We start from the raw sequence: 16,059 nt of genomic DNA, 5'->3' as shown, positions 1-16,059 counted from the left end.
CTTGTAGTTTTAAGCTAAGATGTATTTTGTGATTTCTATTTATTGTACAGTATTATTCTAAAGCATGAATAGCCAATATACACTCTCTACACAAATACCTGGCTCAAACGTATAAAAAATCCGACAACGTGTTAAACAAATGTGTTAAACGAAAATCCGACAACAAAATACACTAATATGTTTATTTGATATTAAGAGTAGTATTTAAACCAACAGTCAATGCAACACATCAGACATTGTGGCGAGGCAACCAAAACAAAAAAACTGCAACACATGGTATGAATGCTGAGTCATCTCACGAAATTGCATGATATGTTGAAACAATTTTGAAGTGAAGACAGTTTAGTTTTGTGTAGCAGCCAAAGCAAACGCACCAGCCAATAATCCGCGAAATTAACACATTTTTGCCAATAAAGGCGATTGGAACCATCTCTAGGCCATTAAGCGTGGTATTTTAACTTTCTTATTTGGATTTTTTGCCACCCTTCCATTTATGAGAAGTCCATATTTCTCCTCTCCCTCTCTACATTATTGGTTGAGCTTACTTGGTTTAGAAGGACGACGTGTTCTGGGAGGTTTTCTTGTTGTGGTTATGCGGCTGGAATACAAAAACATGTAATGTGTGAATAATAAATATCCAATGTTGCATAATTGTGAAATATGTTGAGGAATGCAACTGAGCATTTGTAGCCAATAAATTAGAAAACTAATCTGATAAAATACTACAATTATCCGCAGTCTTCAGGCTATCATTGTTGAGGTTTGGAGAAGATATTTTTTGGCTAATTAAAAATATTAAAGATTTATTCTCGAGAACATATAAGATCTTTCATATAAATAAAAAAAAAGCAATTGTTAACCGTTGTTGCCACAAATAACATAGCTACATCTTGACTTTCTGCCTTATTATCAAATGTTATTAATCAAAGAAACTCATTGATGGCCAATTACAATAAAGGAAATTACAATATGGGCATGGCGCAGAATGATTAACGACACCAAAACACGAAGAAAAAGTTTCAGGTGATCTTGAGAAAGAAACTTGCTTAAAAACTTTAATCAAAGTGCAGCAGTAAATCCGGCTTTAATTTAAACTATGCATCTTACTAACGTATACCTATATTTAAATAAGCGAAGCCATATGAACTTAGGTAAACAGTGCCATTCCCATACCTTATGAATCTATTTTAAAAAATATTGTTTGGATTAGGTTGCTCTCCGCTGTAATCTATATTTCAAGCATCACTTACGACCGGCCTCGGACACATGTCGCTGAAGGATTGTTCCATCTACATCGGTTGCGGGTACATCTGTCAGAAGTAAAAACAAGATCACCAACTTGTTTGTCAATTACAGTCTCTCTTTTATTCCTAACGTCAAAAATTACGTTTTATATAAGTGTGGCACTATAGAAGACGTGGGCATATTGAAAATCGATGGTGTAACCATCTGCACTAAAATAAGATCAAAGATGAAATCATTATTCTTATACAGTTTTAACACCCTGCTAGAAACTAAATATACAGTAAGTTATAAGTAAACAGGTAACTCTTTGTGTTCTTATTTTTTAAAGATGATAGCCTAGCGCAGTGGCAACTAAACATATCTTAAACAAGTAGTCCAACACTTCTTTTCGTGTTTTTGAACAAGTTTTATGTTGTTCTTAGCAGTACCGTTGACAAGTGATTCAGAGGGTGCTTTTGAATCAGGGCCAAAGATGATTTTAGGGGTCGTAAGTTAACTTTTCAAAGCGACCCAAAAACTTGAAGAAACCATCTCGTATTTTTTAAATATACAGTTGTTGGCCTTTTTTAGATGTGTCTTGATTTGAGACCCGAAAATCTTGTTGGTACCGGGCCCAAGTTTTCTATGAACGGCCCTGTCCGGGATTGCTAGTGTTCCGGGTACTGCCAGCTAAGGGGAATAACCTCATATAACTAAAATGACAGGCGTAAAGAAAAGTCCTCACTGGTCAGCCTTGGTTCTTAATTACAAACTAGTTTGTTTTGTGAGGATGTTACCTGCAGATTCTCACTTCCGACTTTTGGTTAGCGAGGTTGTAACCAACTGGGCATCTGAAGAAACAACGCGAATTCTTGAAGATTCCCCTCGAACATCTAAGCGAAAAATATGTTCAGTTTTCTTTTTTTTTGTGGTTTACGTCAGAACTACAGTAAACAATATTATTGCTCAGTCTCAATACCAACATTCAATGGACATTTATGCAAATGTCAGTTTGAAGTTTAATTTAAAGTTTGCATCCTTATTTGTGGAAAATATTTCTGAAGTGAAAACGTCACTTGTGTACGTGATTGATGTGTTTCAAATACATTTGCGTCAAAGATTTCGAAAAAACATGAACGAAATGGTTCAGATAAACTTTAGTACATCTTCATATGGAAATGTGATGTACGATGGAAAGCAATAAAATTTCGTCACGAAAACTTTTAAAGTTGTTGCATTTTCTAATCGTTGAATAAATCAAGAACATTCTGTGTCAATTGTTGAAATCATTGATTAATTTGTAAGGAATGAGTAACTATCCACGTCACACTTACGTAACTATCTACGTCACACTTACGTAAATTGCACTTTATTGGCTTTAGGAATGCTTGCACATCGCTGGCCGATAATTTCTGAAAATCAAGATAAAAAGTTTTGAAATTCATCAGCATCAATCAATGTGATTTGTCAAGTTGTGACGTCACTGTGCTACGCTCACAAGAAAAGAAATTGATATTGGCGTTTGAAAACTCAATCTAACTACAACTAACCAAACAAGCCTAATATTGGAATTGTGTTTTAAACTATTTTGCGTTTTAGCCAACCAAATTTAATAAAGTGCACAGTGTACACTGCACAAGTGTTGTTTAACAATATGGCATTTTTGCTGCGGGCAAAGTATACAAAAATACAGACCTATTTGTATACAAACTATACATCAATGGGAATGGAAATACAAAACAACACCTCTAAATACGCAAAACATGGGTTGTGAACCGGGAACAGTAGCGCTGACAGGAAGGTCCAGAGAGTACTTTTTGGGCAGGGCCAGGGATAATTTCAGGAGCTCGTAATCTTTTCAAAAGGCCCAGAAACTTGTAAAAACACCAATATTCTATGGATAAGAAGTGTCTTGATTTTGGGCCCGATAATCTCATTGGTACCAGGCCCAAATTATCATCTCAACGGCTTTTACCGGGATTGTTAGTGTTCCGGGTACTACCAGGTAAGAGGATCAACCCACTATTATTAAAATTGCAGGTGTAAAGAAAAGTCATCACTAGTCTCTGTTTGGAAGAGGAATGAGAATCGAAATTTAATCGCTCTTTATCAAGCGATTTGCTTTGAAAAAGAGTCAAGCATAGATTTGCGTTTCTCTATTCATTTCAATTTAAAACTTAAAAAGCTTAGCCAACTAGGCTGTATCGCAAAAGAGTCCGTACAAAAAGAAAATAGGTTACCGTAACTATTGTGGCGATAGACTACATAAAAAAGTTTAAGAACTCCAACTTTAGAACTTTAACATTAAAATGAATTATTTAAGACTGTTGGAATTTAATTACGCCTTAATTCATCAATAAAGTTATAAAACTAATGCAATCTCACCTTCAATATAAATAAATATTAACAAAACAAATAATAAACCTTTTAAATTTGTCATCATAACGTTTTCGTTGTAGTACACTTTTAATAAAAAAATATCTGCAAAAACAATATGTTGAAACACAAATTTATTATGTCAGCTGCATATAATAGCCGAATGTTGGGAGCCACGGTACGTCATGCCAAAAGGTGGCGGTTCGTCACCGCTCAAAGGCACGTGGCTGTGTTTTTGCCACTTAATGGCATATCTGAAGGTGAACATAAATATTGGCTTCCTTGCTTTCTTGTTCAGTTAGTCTAAATCAGCGTGGTCCAACTGTAGGCCCACCGGCCAAACTTGGCCGCGAGCTCCGTTTTTTTGGCCGCGAACTGATAGGTAGCTTTGCTTTAATCTAGCAATATCACTTCAATTTTTGTTTCTTTGTTATTGCAATTGACAAAAAAAAAACGTTTTGAATGATCCTTTGTGACGCATAACAATACCGCTTTGTTCAAAGATTTTTCCCATGGGCGTGAGAGCTATAGTACACAGCCCCCAGAGCTTTAACTTCAATTACGTGAACTTCAGACCGATTCGTTTTTGCTGTCAAAGAAAATGGAATATCCTGCAAGGTTTTGAAAGTTAGTGTCGAAGGAGAAGTTTCCCCTTTTAAAAGATACTGTTCTGAAAGTGTAGGCCACTCGACGTTTGGGAAGTACATACATTTGCGAATGAACAATATTAAAACCAAAAATCAAAATCAACTTGGAAACGAGGCTCTTTACGCTTGCATTGGCATGGCCACAACTACGATTCTCGTAGATACCAACCCTGTTGTCTAAATATAAACTCTAAAGTTGATAAGGTTAAAGATGATCCCCCTTTTAGGGTAATACCAGCTAAAGAGGTTTTAGAGAATAATAACTATATGCCATAGGCCATGTAGAATATGCCAGCAATAAGCCTATGAATCGTTGTTTGAAAATATTGGCCCGCAAGATAAAAAAAAAGTGTTTTTGGCCCCCGATGAAAAGAAGTTGGACCACGCTGGTCTAAAACTTCATCTTCCGCGTGTGATGGCCTAAACACGACAACAATTTGTGCTGGCTACTTTGTTAGTTTGATCGGTTATTTACCGAGTGGGCATGCTTCTGAGCAGCCCATATACATTGAATCCAGAAAAAAAGCTTTTAAAATAGGAAATCATCACTAATCTTGACACTTTTTATTTACAAAATTGATATAGCCTAGTTCCTGTAGGTTATGAGTCGTTTAAAACGCAGATTTATGTTGTTTTTTTTTTAACTAAAAGACGATCGTAGAGCTCACAGGAAGGCAACCTTATTGCACTGTATCTTTTACTTCTAGTCACAATCACATTGGTTTCTAAATAGCTTTGACATCTTGTGCTTCAAACTAATGAAAGCTAAAGTGATCTAAACGAACTCAATCAGCGATTGTTGCAGCACGAACAGCCGAGGCTTTATTTATATACGACAAGCTTTCATCACAGACAGGGACTTTTTTGTAAAACCAAATTAGCCTTTTCCGTCTGGATGCGCTTTTGTGTTATTGATTTGTGGTTGTCTAGCGTTGCATTTAAAACAAAGAAAAAATGTATGTACTTCATAATGTAAAAGAAAAACCAAAAATGATACCCAAAACATTAAAAAAAAACATCAAAAATTACTTGGGTGTATTGGCTGATTCAGCCTGATTGATTATATTAGTTCGAAATATGTTTCATATCGAGAAGATAAAAAAAAAACTTTGCAATAGGGATAAGATGCAAAAACTGATCATGTTGGTATCTACTTATTGAATATAATTTAAAAAGAGAATCACTTAAACTTTTCACACTTTATCATCAGTTTTTATTTTGCCACCTGGTAAGCCTAATTGTTGACGGTTGTTTGTATATAACTTTGTTACCAAAAATAGACATAGATGGTCCATGATTCCATGACCTTCTTATGAGTAGCGATAACTTTCCAGCTGGCTTGCATAGTGAGATGAGCAAGTAGGCTATTGATGGGCATGTTTCCGATCCGATTACGACATACCCTTGTATGGAAGCGGAAAAATCAAGGCGGAAGTAACAGTTTGACTTGACAGATTTATTTTTCCTTCTGCGTCACGCTTTAATTCATCACTTTTGTCCAAGTATGTTGTTGTCTGAATGTCTAAGTTGCGAAATTTTGTTGTAAAGTCATAAAAAATTTTAACAAGCAAATTTTTGCTGCTAAGTTTTCAAACGAAAATATGTCTGCAAGCTTGAACAATGTAGGTGTGAGAAAGTTGAGATAGATTCATTCAATCAAAAATCAATCAATAGTGAAATGTTCAAAAACAAAAACGACGGAAGCTTGAGAGCATGTAAATTTTTATTTCAGCAAGGAGACAGCAACAAGACCATTCGATTTAATACCACGGTCTGCAGACGTTGAATCAATAACAAAATATCGGAATTTTTAGCTCATGATTGCTTATGATCGTCTGCGCACAATTAATGTCATATTCGCAGCCATAATGATTAACCGTAATAGCATCTCCGCACTCATGTAGCCTACACTGACCAATGCCCACACTAAAAAAGCTTGATCTCAGTCTCATTGGCCATCTTCGGAAATGAAGGGCGAACATCTATGCCGTATTATTCTGTCAATCTATTTTCCTTCAAAGTTCACGTTTGCAAAGATTGCAAGTTCCAAGTTTAATTCAATTTTATGTTATCATGAAGACTATCTTAGACTAAGATTAACTTGGGCAACAGTTTTTTAGTAACCTAGTCAATTTTGCAGATTCGATAACGGTGATTTTCTATTGCTATCAATGTCGTGTTCAACAAATTGAAAGTTGAGTAACTGAAATGTGGAACAACAAACGTCTTTTAATAAATTTGTGTCTTAGTTTTTATTTCTAGGCTATTCAGTAGCGTTGACAGAAAGATCCAGAAGACACTTTTCTACCAGGAATGATTTTGGGGGGGCCTGAAACCTTTCCAGACAGCCCAGGAAGATAGAGAAAACGGAGCACTAACGTTTGCTATGTGTAGTTTTTAGCGACGTCTTGTTTCTGGGACCTGGAAATGTCATTGGTAGGTAGGGTGTACCAATTTGCAAAAAGTGTTTAGAAATTATTGCGGCTATGTATTACGGGTTTCCACTTTTGTTAAAAAGTATTTTGGTAGAGTTTCAGAATTTTCCCGCCAAACCTGTGGTTCTGCCGCCATCCTGAAATATTCTCAAACTGTTGAAATAACAACACGATTCATTTACAAACAAATTGAGTTAATCACTCTCAAACACGATCCATCCCTGTTTCTTCTGCATGCTATTCCTTATGCTTCAGTCCTGATTGATTTCAATTCCCAGTATTTCATCAACACTATAGCCTACCAGAGTTATGCAAACACTCACTTCACTGAATTTTTGACAAATTTCTTTAACAATTGAGTTTAGCTAAGGTAGCTTTTTTGTAATTTTAGAACTGTTCTCTGTGCCTTTGCACAACAAGCAAGAGAGCTTGCCGGTGGCTTTCGTCAGAACACCTGTCAAAAAAATCAGTGATTAGCTTAATCCCGCGTTCCGCAATATCGTTGACCATCCTTACGTTCAAAACGAATTTGCTTAGTTTCTTATAATCACTGAAATTTTTCCATTCTGATACTGGCATTTGTTGCCACTCTTGATTAGTAAGTTCCAAATTGCTTTCCCAATTGTTGCCTCCAGCAATGTAGCCTACAAGTACCTTGCCACTTCCCTGAATTGACGGCAGTCGTATCAAATACCTCCATCAATGACACCTTTCTCTCTCCAGTCTTCCACCAATTTTATAACGGCCTGTTCCTGAGTTGATCTGGTGTGCCGTCTGGTCTCATGCACCCCCAGAAGCTTTCATTTCTGCATTACCTTCATCATTAAAACTAACGCCAGATACATATACACAGCACTGTTCTGATGAAACATTTCCTCTCATTTTCAGAATCTTACCGGCCCAGTGAATTATTGCCAAATCAGGGGCCTGGAACTCATCTCTGATAATTAATTTGGGAATGAGAGTAATGAGCTGCTGTGACTGATATTAGTATCTTCGACTTGTATGCCGGACGCTTGAGCCACATAGCGAACATTGTTTTTTGCCGATAGCTCATCCAAGTCGATCAGATGTTAAAGGTATTGACTAGGCGACGTAATACCCATTTTCTTTTCCATTCAGGAGTTTTTCAGTTGTCACTGTCACTTTCTGTTTCTTCATTTGCACTTAAGTCCAACTTCACGGTTTTCAGATTGTCAGCAACATCCTTTTTCTGTTTCCTTTCACCAGCTGCACTGTGACGTTTTTCTCTAGCTCAGTCCCGTCTTTTCTACAGAGCATCTCTGCCCAATGCGCAACCTAGCCTGCTTGATCTCTCTGGAGCTGATTTTTCAGATGTTCCAAATCTGTCTCCCAGTTAATAATACCGGAATGCATGAGAATTGATCGCGAAGTAGTCTTACATATATTCAGAGGATTCTTGAGCTTTTCTTCCATATCACGCAAACGTTTTTTTAAATGAATCACTATTATTCCTCTCACGCCTGGAATCAAGTTCTAGATACCAAGTTTCATACAAATTCTTCAGATGCCGGTCTATATCCGCATTTTTAACAATAACCTTTCACGATTACTTCTCTTTTCCAGATTGTTTCTCGTTTTTCTTGCCAAATACCTAACCCACGCCAAAATGATGTTTCCATACCAGGGGAATTTCCTCCTTGCTATCACGATGGATTGGTTGATCGTTCTGTGACTTTCGTCTCTGAGGAACAACAGCCTAGCAAGAACGTCAGAGCCTTTAGGAAGCTTTGGAACACCTAGTCTTTCGCTAGTGTTCCAAATGAGGAAGAACTTTCTTTTTGGTTTTTGTGCCAGTGAGCGGTGTCATTTTATTTCACCGGCCGTCTCATTCAGTGCCATTACTGATCGGAATCTTGTAACTTGCGTACGATCACTAGCTACTCTTCGAGTCGCTAAGCTAATGATGATCTTCGTCGTGTAGAAGTAAAGCATTTACCCAGTTGGGAGAGTTCACTTCGGCTTTTCGAACTTTTTGGTCTGCCGTGGGGTACTCTGTTGCCGTCCATTAGTTAATAAGCAGGTAGGTTAGTAACTAAATACAGGCTATAGGCTATACTGTGGACTAGTTAGTAGATTTTCATCGGATGTGAAAGTACACGAGAAAGTACATGTTAATTTTTCCCTCATACTGATTGATATAATCACACCGACTAGAAAAGTTTATGCATAGCCTACATGCATTGCAAGGTTAAAATGACAATAAGATGCTCTTTTCATGTAAATCTGCAGTCCAAAACAGTGTGGTCACATCTATATGTCAAAATTCACTTTGCAAAATTGTTGCCGTTGAGTGTTTTTAACTTCAAATTCGAGTTCTGCGACCCCAAAAACCCCGTAATCAACATATTATATGATCACATTGCGCCAGTTTAAGGCTGTAGAGTGTAGACTTCCATAATATCCAGAACCACAGTTTTGACGGGAAAATTCTGAAACTCTACCAAAATACTTTTTAACAAAAGTGGAAACCCGTAATACATAGCCGCAATAATTTCTAAAAACTTTTTGAAAAATGGTACACTCTATTGGTAGGCTACCGAACTCTAATTAGCCTTTCAACGGTCCTGGTCATAGGCTACTATTGTTAATGGGTAGAGTTACCTTAAACAGCACAACAGCCTATAAAAAGATCTTTTAATCTTTTTCTGAAATTACAGTATTGATCACATTGGTGGATTCAAACTCAACCAGAAATTTTTATTCTTTGAGTTTGTGTTTTGTAAAACAAAATTCCTCGGCATGCTTGAGAAAATCAGAATCCGAACCAACTTTGTTTATTAATGATGTAAATAAAAAATACAAACTCTCCTGCGATGTAAACTGATTAGATATTATGAGTGCTCACTTTGTTGTTCTCCACCTGTTCTCGACAACGACAACACTGAAAAATAAAAATGAATTGAATTAAATAAAATTGAGAAAATTTCTCAAACCTTTGCACAAAAAATTCCACCCCTCACCAAACATAGGCTTAATGCTAGTAAAGTGAGAGACTAAGCAGAAAATCTCGAAATTGCCTTTTATTTTTGTCCCCTCCAAACATTAGATCAGTCTAGTTTTAATAAATTGTACAACGCCGGCAGACGTTCGAGAAAAAACAACTCAATTGCTGAAAGTTTGATTTATCTCATGTTTCAAAACTTTAGGCTACTAAAGAGGTCGCAAACATTAACAAGGCTGAGAACTTATTGTTTGAACCTTTTTAACAATTTTCTTTCCCTTAATCAACACAAATTTTTCAAAAAACTGCAGACCAAATTTATTGTACAAAATTACGTAACCCACAATTCTTATTTTTTCTTCAACCTCGTTTTAAAAGGGAAGTCACTTTAACGTGAAGAAATTCCGCCACATCCCAATGACCGCAATGACACCGCCAACCACTCAGAACATGTTATAAGAGGCTACCCTCCAATCGTGACCCTTCTAAAACTCAGCCACTGTGCTGATCCTTGATTTGGACTTTGTTTAGTACCGTAGTTACAGAAGAAAAAAGAGTAATGGTAGGAGTGGGAACCAAACCAAAGACATCTAAAGAACCACTAAGCCAAGCATCACTTAATTTGCTTTGTACCATCTGCTTTTCGCGCTATTTCACCTCACGGAAAACGTAATTTATGATTGGTTGGAGGTTTCAATGGCTGTGGCAGAATTTTGTCATGTTAAAGTGTCTACCTTGCAAAAGTAGCCCAACTGTGCTGGAAAACAATATCACTGGACACTGGACAGAGGTGTACGGATCCAAAGTTTTAAAAAAAAAACAATTGGATCGACTCAGATCTGATCTCCAACTTTATTTTCTTCACGGTACTTACTGTAATTTCCATTGCAGTCTGATACAACATTTTTAACCATATTTACAAGAGTCTGAACAAAATAAAATCAAGCTACTGCAGCAATCAAATAAAAACGTATTAAGACGTAAATAAGCCTATCTATTTTAAACTTTTGAAAACAAAATTTGAGCGTTGATGAAACGTGTTCGAACAAGGGTAAAAAAAATTTCCAGGAAGTGACCTTAGTCTAAGCCTGCGTTCGCCCAGAATTTTGACTGCCTGAACGCAGTGATAGTAATCTGAGACGTAAATCGTGTCATGACCTTTTTATTAGGACTGTCACAAAATTGGGCCGTTTAACATTGAGACTCAGCACAACTTTTCGATTTCAAGAGAAAGAGGGATTATTCTATAATACAAATAGACGTGCACACGATTATACAAATTAACGGTAAGTCTGAGCTTAGGACAGGGCTTCCCAAACTTTTTCGCTGGCGACCCCTTTCAAGTTTCAAATCATGCAAAAATTTTGCGGACCCGCCATGTTAATTTACTTTCTTTGAATTTCTATTTTCTGTAATATCAATTACCAACGGAGCATCCCGGTTCATAGCTCATTACTGGTAAGATAATTGGAGTACTGGGGTAGTAAAAAGATTGACTCTCCGCCCCAAGAGCTCAAACGATGGCAAACAATTTAAATAACTTAGTTTACGCTGTTTCGAATCAAATCATCCACAGAGCCACGAACGGACATAAGAACAATCATATTGTTACAACCGGAAAGCAGCTTACGATGCACCAGAACTGGGGTCGGAAAACTCTTTGTCTGATAAATGCGAACCAGGGCCGAGTTAACCAGCCCGGGGGGCACGGCTGTTTGAGGGCCCACTCATTTTGTGCTGTTCAATGCTTTTTGACTGTTTAAAAAAGGAAAAAGCTGCTACAGAAACTCGATAATGGCTTAAATCATGACAGGCCGCATTTAGGGGAAGGTGGTGTTAGTTGAGTCAGTGGGTTAGTTGAGTCACCATTGTTTTCTGACTAGCCAAGCATGACTTCGTGAAGATTAATTGCTAGAAACAATAAGCATTATGGGTAACTGCGTCCATCTTGCTTTAGCAGCCGTGCAAGTTATACAGGTTATACAGTCAGAAAAATGCCATTTTTTGGACTAAAAAGTAAATATTTTCAGCTCAAAGTTGATCGGGATGCTGAAGCTATGCTAGGCGTAACCGAAGATAGCGTCAAAGTTTCATATAGTTTATAGCTATCTTAAGCATAGTACATTTGTGTAAGACCGAGAAAGCTTTACGTATAGATAATATGTTCAATAATTGTCACGAGGAAGGATTGGGGTTGGTTGAGTCAATAGCTACAGGGCTAATTGAGGCAGTGACTCAACTCACCCTACCTCAAGTTGCAGGCTGCTGAAATCTTACTTCTGAATTTGAATTGCTAAACGTGCATTATTAAATCAGTTACTTGGACAAAATGAGCTATTATTTGATTAAAATTATCCATTAGGCCTACTTTTCTATTTTGTTTTACACCCTCAGGCTCACACATCTCATTATTTACAGCCTTTGGACAGGGCTGTGTGCCTGTGTATGGCCCGTTTAAGGCCTACTACAACAGAGCATTGAGTTCCTGGCAAATAAATAATCCTGGAAAGGTTTGTAGTATATATGATGTGTCTGGCATTACAAACCAAGCCTATGAAAATGCTTTTTCCCACAATATTGCTGCCGGTTTTGAGACAACAGGGATATATCCTGTGTACAGAGACATTTTCACTGACATAGATTTTGCTCCATCAGAAATGACCAACCGACCTTTAGAGTTACGTGTTGGGATTCAAGCTGAAAACTGTGCTTCAGAAATCAATGAACACACAGATCAGTTGTCCGCAACCTTCGAAACACCCAACATTAGTGCTGCACATCAAGCTTGTTCCAACGTAACTCCTGCTGGGAATTCAGCTAGTTCAGAGACCACTATGTGTCTCCAATGGAAATACTTCCAATTTTGCCAAATTTGGTTCGCGAAGCAATACAATGTGGCCCGCGGGAAACGCATGAAAAGTATTAGATTTCACGTCACTAATTTCGATAGAATGTGTGAAATTTGGGTCTAGGCGGTTTGAAGACTTTTTTAGAGAAATGGCATGAAGTAGGGCAAAATCGAGAGAAATTAGGGCCTGGTTGCAGTAAAGATCTATTTTTATTTTCTTAGAGAAACGACATAAAGTCGGGTAAAATCACCGAGGAAAATTTGGGTCTGGTTGCAGTGAAGACTCTTTTTTCAGGGAAAGACTGTGGAAACGAGCAAATTTGGGGCCATGTGGCCCACAGTACAAAGTAGGTTATTCCCCACTCCTGAATACAATAAACGTTCATTGATGGAATATATCAGAGGTGCCAGATGGGGGCGGTGCCCAATATAGACCCAAAAAGTTATGCATCTCATGAATGCCATTGCGCCTCAACTAACCCCACCCACTGACTCAACTAACCCTGCCTGCGGGGTTGGTTGAGTCAAACGGTACTCTATGTTTGAGGTAATAAAAATGGCAATTAAGCATGAGATGGCATTTTGATAAATGGGTAGTAGCAAGCATACTTCATTACCTTTGTTTCACTTAGAGTTTCATAGGTGTATCTACAATAGGTAAAAAAATATAAGGAAAAATCTGAAACATGACTCAACTAACCCCACCTTCCCCTACTGCTTCCCAAATCCCCGGCTGGTGGCTCACCTCCGTCTAGAAGCCCACGCATATTTAGTTTGGGCAGCTTTTTTCGGCTTGTAATTTTACAATGAGGCTAACATTTAATATGTACTTTCTTCCATATTTGCAAAATTTTCTCGCTTGCTTTACTCGCTTAATCACATTTTATTCACCAAACCAGCGATGTCGGGAAAGCATAGTTTCAGAAGTGGATCAAAGGAGTGAAAAGCTTTATGTCCCACTAACAAACTAACAAAATAATGTAATATTCCAAAGTAAACACTGCTCACTCAAACAGCCTAGTTAATTAACAGTTAAATTTATAAATTTCAATGTTAATGGAGAAAGGTTATAACGTGCAATGTGCTTTGAAAATACTGTAGCCTAGGTCAGTGGCTCCCAATGGGGTGCCGTGGCACGCAGGTGTGCCACTTACAATACTCGGGTGCCGCGAGCTATTTTTTATATTCATTTTTGTCTTCAAATGGTTAACTATAGGATCATTGTTGCTGACAAAAATTTCATGCACGATTGTCTTTTTTAATATCATTGAGGGCAGTTTTTCTCATACCGTGTTGTAGACCCTATGATGTTTTGTGGTCACAAATTCTAGGTGTGGCACGGCGCCCTTATATTGTTATGGCTTTGTGACTTGGAAATAAGTAAACTTTATTCTGTTTTTTCTTCTAATGCCGTTTCAAAGTGGCGTTCAATCTCGTGACTTGTACACCGGGTCACCTAAGTCGTTGAGCGCCCGACTCAAGATCACGTGGCGCTGACTCAGCTCCTAAAATGTGCGCTTGAGCAACATATTTCAAGACAGATATCCATCCAGCCAGAGGCATCTAGTGAATAAAATAATTTAGGCTACAGACTACATCACTGTAACATTCAACATCACGCAGAAACTTCACTGTGTCAATCTCGGTGACCGACCCTATGTAAGTAGTTTAAAGTTTTTATAAGTAGGACCGTATAGCCAAAACTGCCAGAAATAACCTATCATAGGCTTTGTCAGTCCGACGATAAAGATTTAAAACCAACCAACTTACCAATTTCCAAGTAAAACTGTAGTGCTATCTTCGTCCGTAATATTATTGTGTTGATTTCTGGTGTTAGACCTATTGTTAACTGCATTCCGTTAACATACAATAAGCGAACCCGCCTATAGTTAAATTTCTCGACACTGCATTCAAGCTGAAAGTCAAGCTATGACATGCTATTTGTATGGTCTCTGGTATGAAACAGTTAAGGCTTGTTTCAACAACTTGCTGTAGCCTATTCGAGGTGAAAGGTCGTTGGCCTGCCTCGGAGTGCCACAAACTATGCTTTTCTTCTGTAGGGCGCGCGTGAGTCTAGAAAGATTGGGAACCACTGGCCTGAGTGAAGCGAAAGTGGAGACACCTTAGAAATATTTTCGAAGCTTTATCTTGCTGAAAAGCTACACATTACTAGGCTATACAAATTTTCAAGAAATAAATTATTGAAATGCTTCTGTGGTCAAAAAGGATTTTTTTTAAATACAATAGGCTAACTTATTTTAAACCAAACGGTTCAGTCAAATCTAAACCTAATTTCATAAATTTGGTTAGGCTACACACACATAGCGACCTATAGTTTCATACAAAGTGTGCATCTTAATAAAAAAAAATTATTGCGCCAAAAATGCCTAAAAAGTGAACAAATCAAGATTATATTTGTCAAAACTTCTTGAGGACAAGCCCCCGGCAACCCCCTTTTTTGGACATTAGGTTTTGCATTGTCGATTTTTCATAAATTTTGCTTTGTCAAAATTCTGATCTTTGCCAAACTTTTTTCCAGATCCGCTACTGCATCGTCAAATGCAAATTTTTTTAAAGAGTTGAGCTTAGATTGAAAGAGTTGGTGGTTATAACCTAACGCTTTCTCTTCCTGTTTGTAAAAGCCACCACTAAGCATAGGGGCTAACTAGTGGATTTCGGAGGGGCCAAGATGGTGATCACACGGCTCTGATTCGAACTGTCCATTTATTGGAAGCATTTCAGAAATAAAGGTTAAGGAGAAGCCAAGAAAAAGCAATAGGTTAAGGAGAAGGAGAAGCCAAGAACAAGCAATATGCTTCAAATCAATACGAAATAACTTAACAAAAAAAACGCCGGGAAGTGCAAATAAAAATTCAGTGAACTCTCGATTTAATAAACAAATGCGGACCAGCAGCAGTTCGTTACTGAAAAAAGTCCGTTGTTCTAAAATACAATAAGCTCCTACTCTTTAGTACAGTTACGTAATGTAGACTACTTTATTACTGTTACTGTCAACCAAAGCTATATCTGTGCCTCTGTGGGTAACAAGTTAATGACACAATACTGCGTTAATAATGGACATAATATAGATTCAACGCTAAAATAGATGGAAAGTGAAACTCCGAAACCGCCTATCTAAATGGTCCATACAATTTCTCCAAATAAACAGAACCGTCGAAGGATTTCGAAGAACGTCTGTAGGCCTACCGAATCGATTGTGTCCGAAAAAGGCCGTTTCCGAATTGTCACAGACCTCAAAAAAGCTTCCGATTTTGGTCAGACTGCTCTTCATATGTTGTTTTTGAATGATAAGCTCCTTCTTCTTCTTGATGCTCCTTGATGTTCCTGAAGTACCCATGTTGATGTGCCATTTCAGGTAACTGGCTCTAAGTGGAATAAACAATGAAGAGGCGATGCGATATGAGTCCATAGAGTTAACAGTTTCACTTTGAGGACGGCCATAGCTTCTTCCTCATTGCTTCTTTTTTCACCATCTACCAAAAACGCCATTATTTCAGAATTGTGTCCAGATCTCATTCATCCATCCCATCTGTTCAGTTAGCA

The 16,059-nt window shown here is 37.7% G+C and overlaps 1 protein-coding gene across 1 annotated transcript in view; it reads right to left on the bottom strand.

Annotated features, from left to right (window-relative positions):
• LOC145783928 (uncharacterized) overlaps positions 1 to 15,853 on the bottom strand; it is a 32,147-nt gene extending 16,294 nt beyond the window's left edge. Inside the window, exons 1-4 of the mRNA XM_082595690.1 lie at positions 15,703 to 15,853; positions 2,582 to 2,636; positions 2,022 to 2,075; positions 546 to 598 (exon numbers count right to left, since the gene is read on the bottom strand). Coding sequence (XP_082451816.1) covers positions 546 to 598; positions 2,022 to 2,075; positions 2,582 to 2,636; positions 15,703 to 15,853 — 313 coding nt within the window. The remainder of the gene's footprint in view (positions 1 to 545; positions 599 to 2,021; positions 2,076 to 2,581; positions 2,637 to 15,702) is intronic.
• Positions 15,854 to 16,059: the final 206 nt, after the last annotated feature.

The sequence above is a fragment of the Aplidium turbinatum genome, chromosome 15, assembly GCF_918807975.1.
Source record: "Aplidium turbinatum chromosome 15, kaAplTurb1.1, whole genome shotgun sequence".
NCBI classification, from domain to species: Eukaryota; Metazoa; Chordata; class Ascidiacea; order Aplousobranchia; family Polyclinidae; genus Aplidium; species Aplidium turbinatum.
The sequence above is the reverse complement of the archived record's forward strand: the minus strand, read 5'-3'. Positions and strand labels throughout refer to the sequence as shown.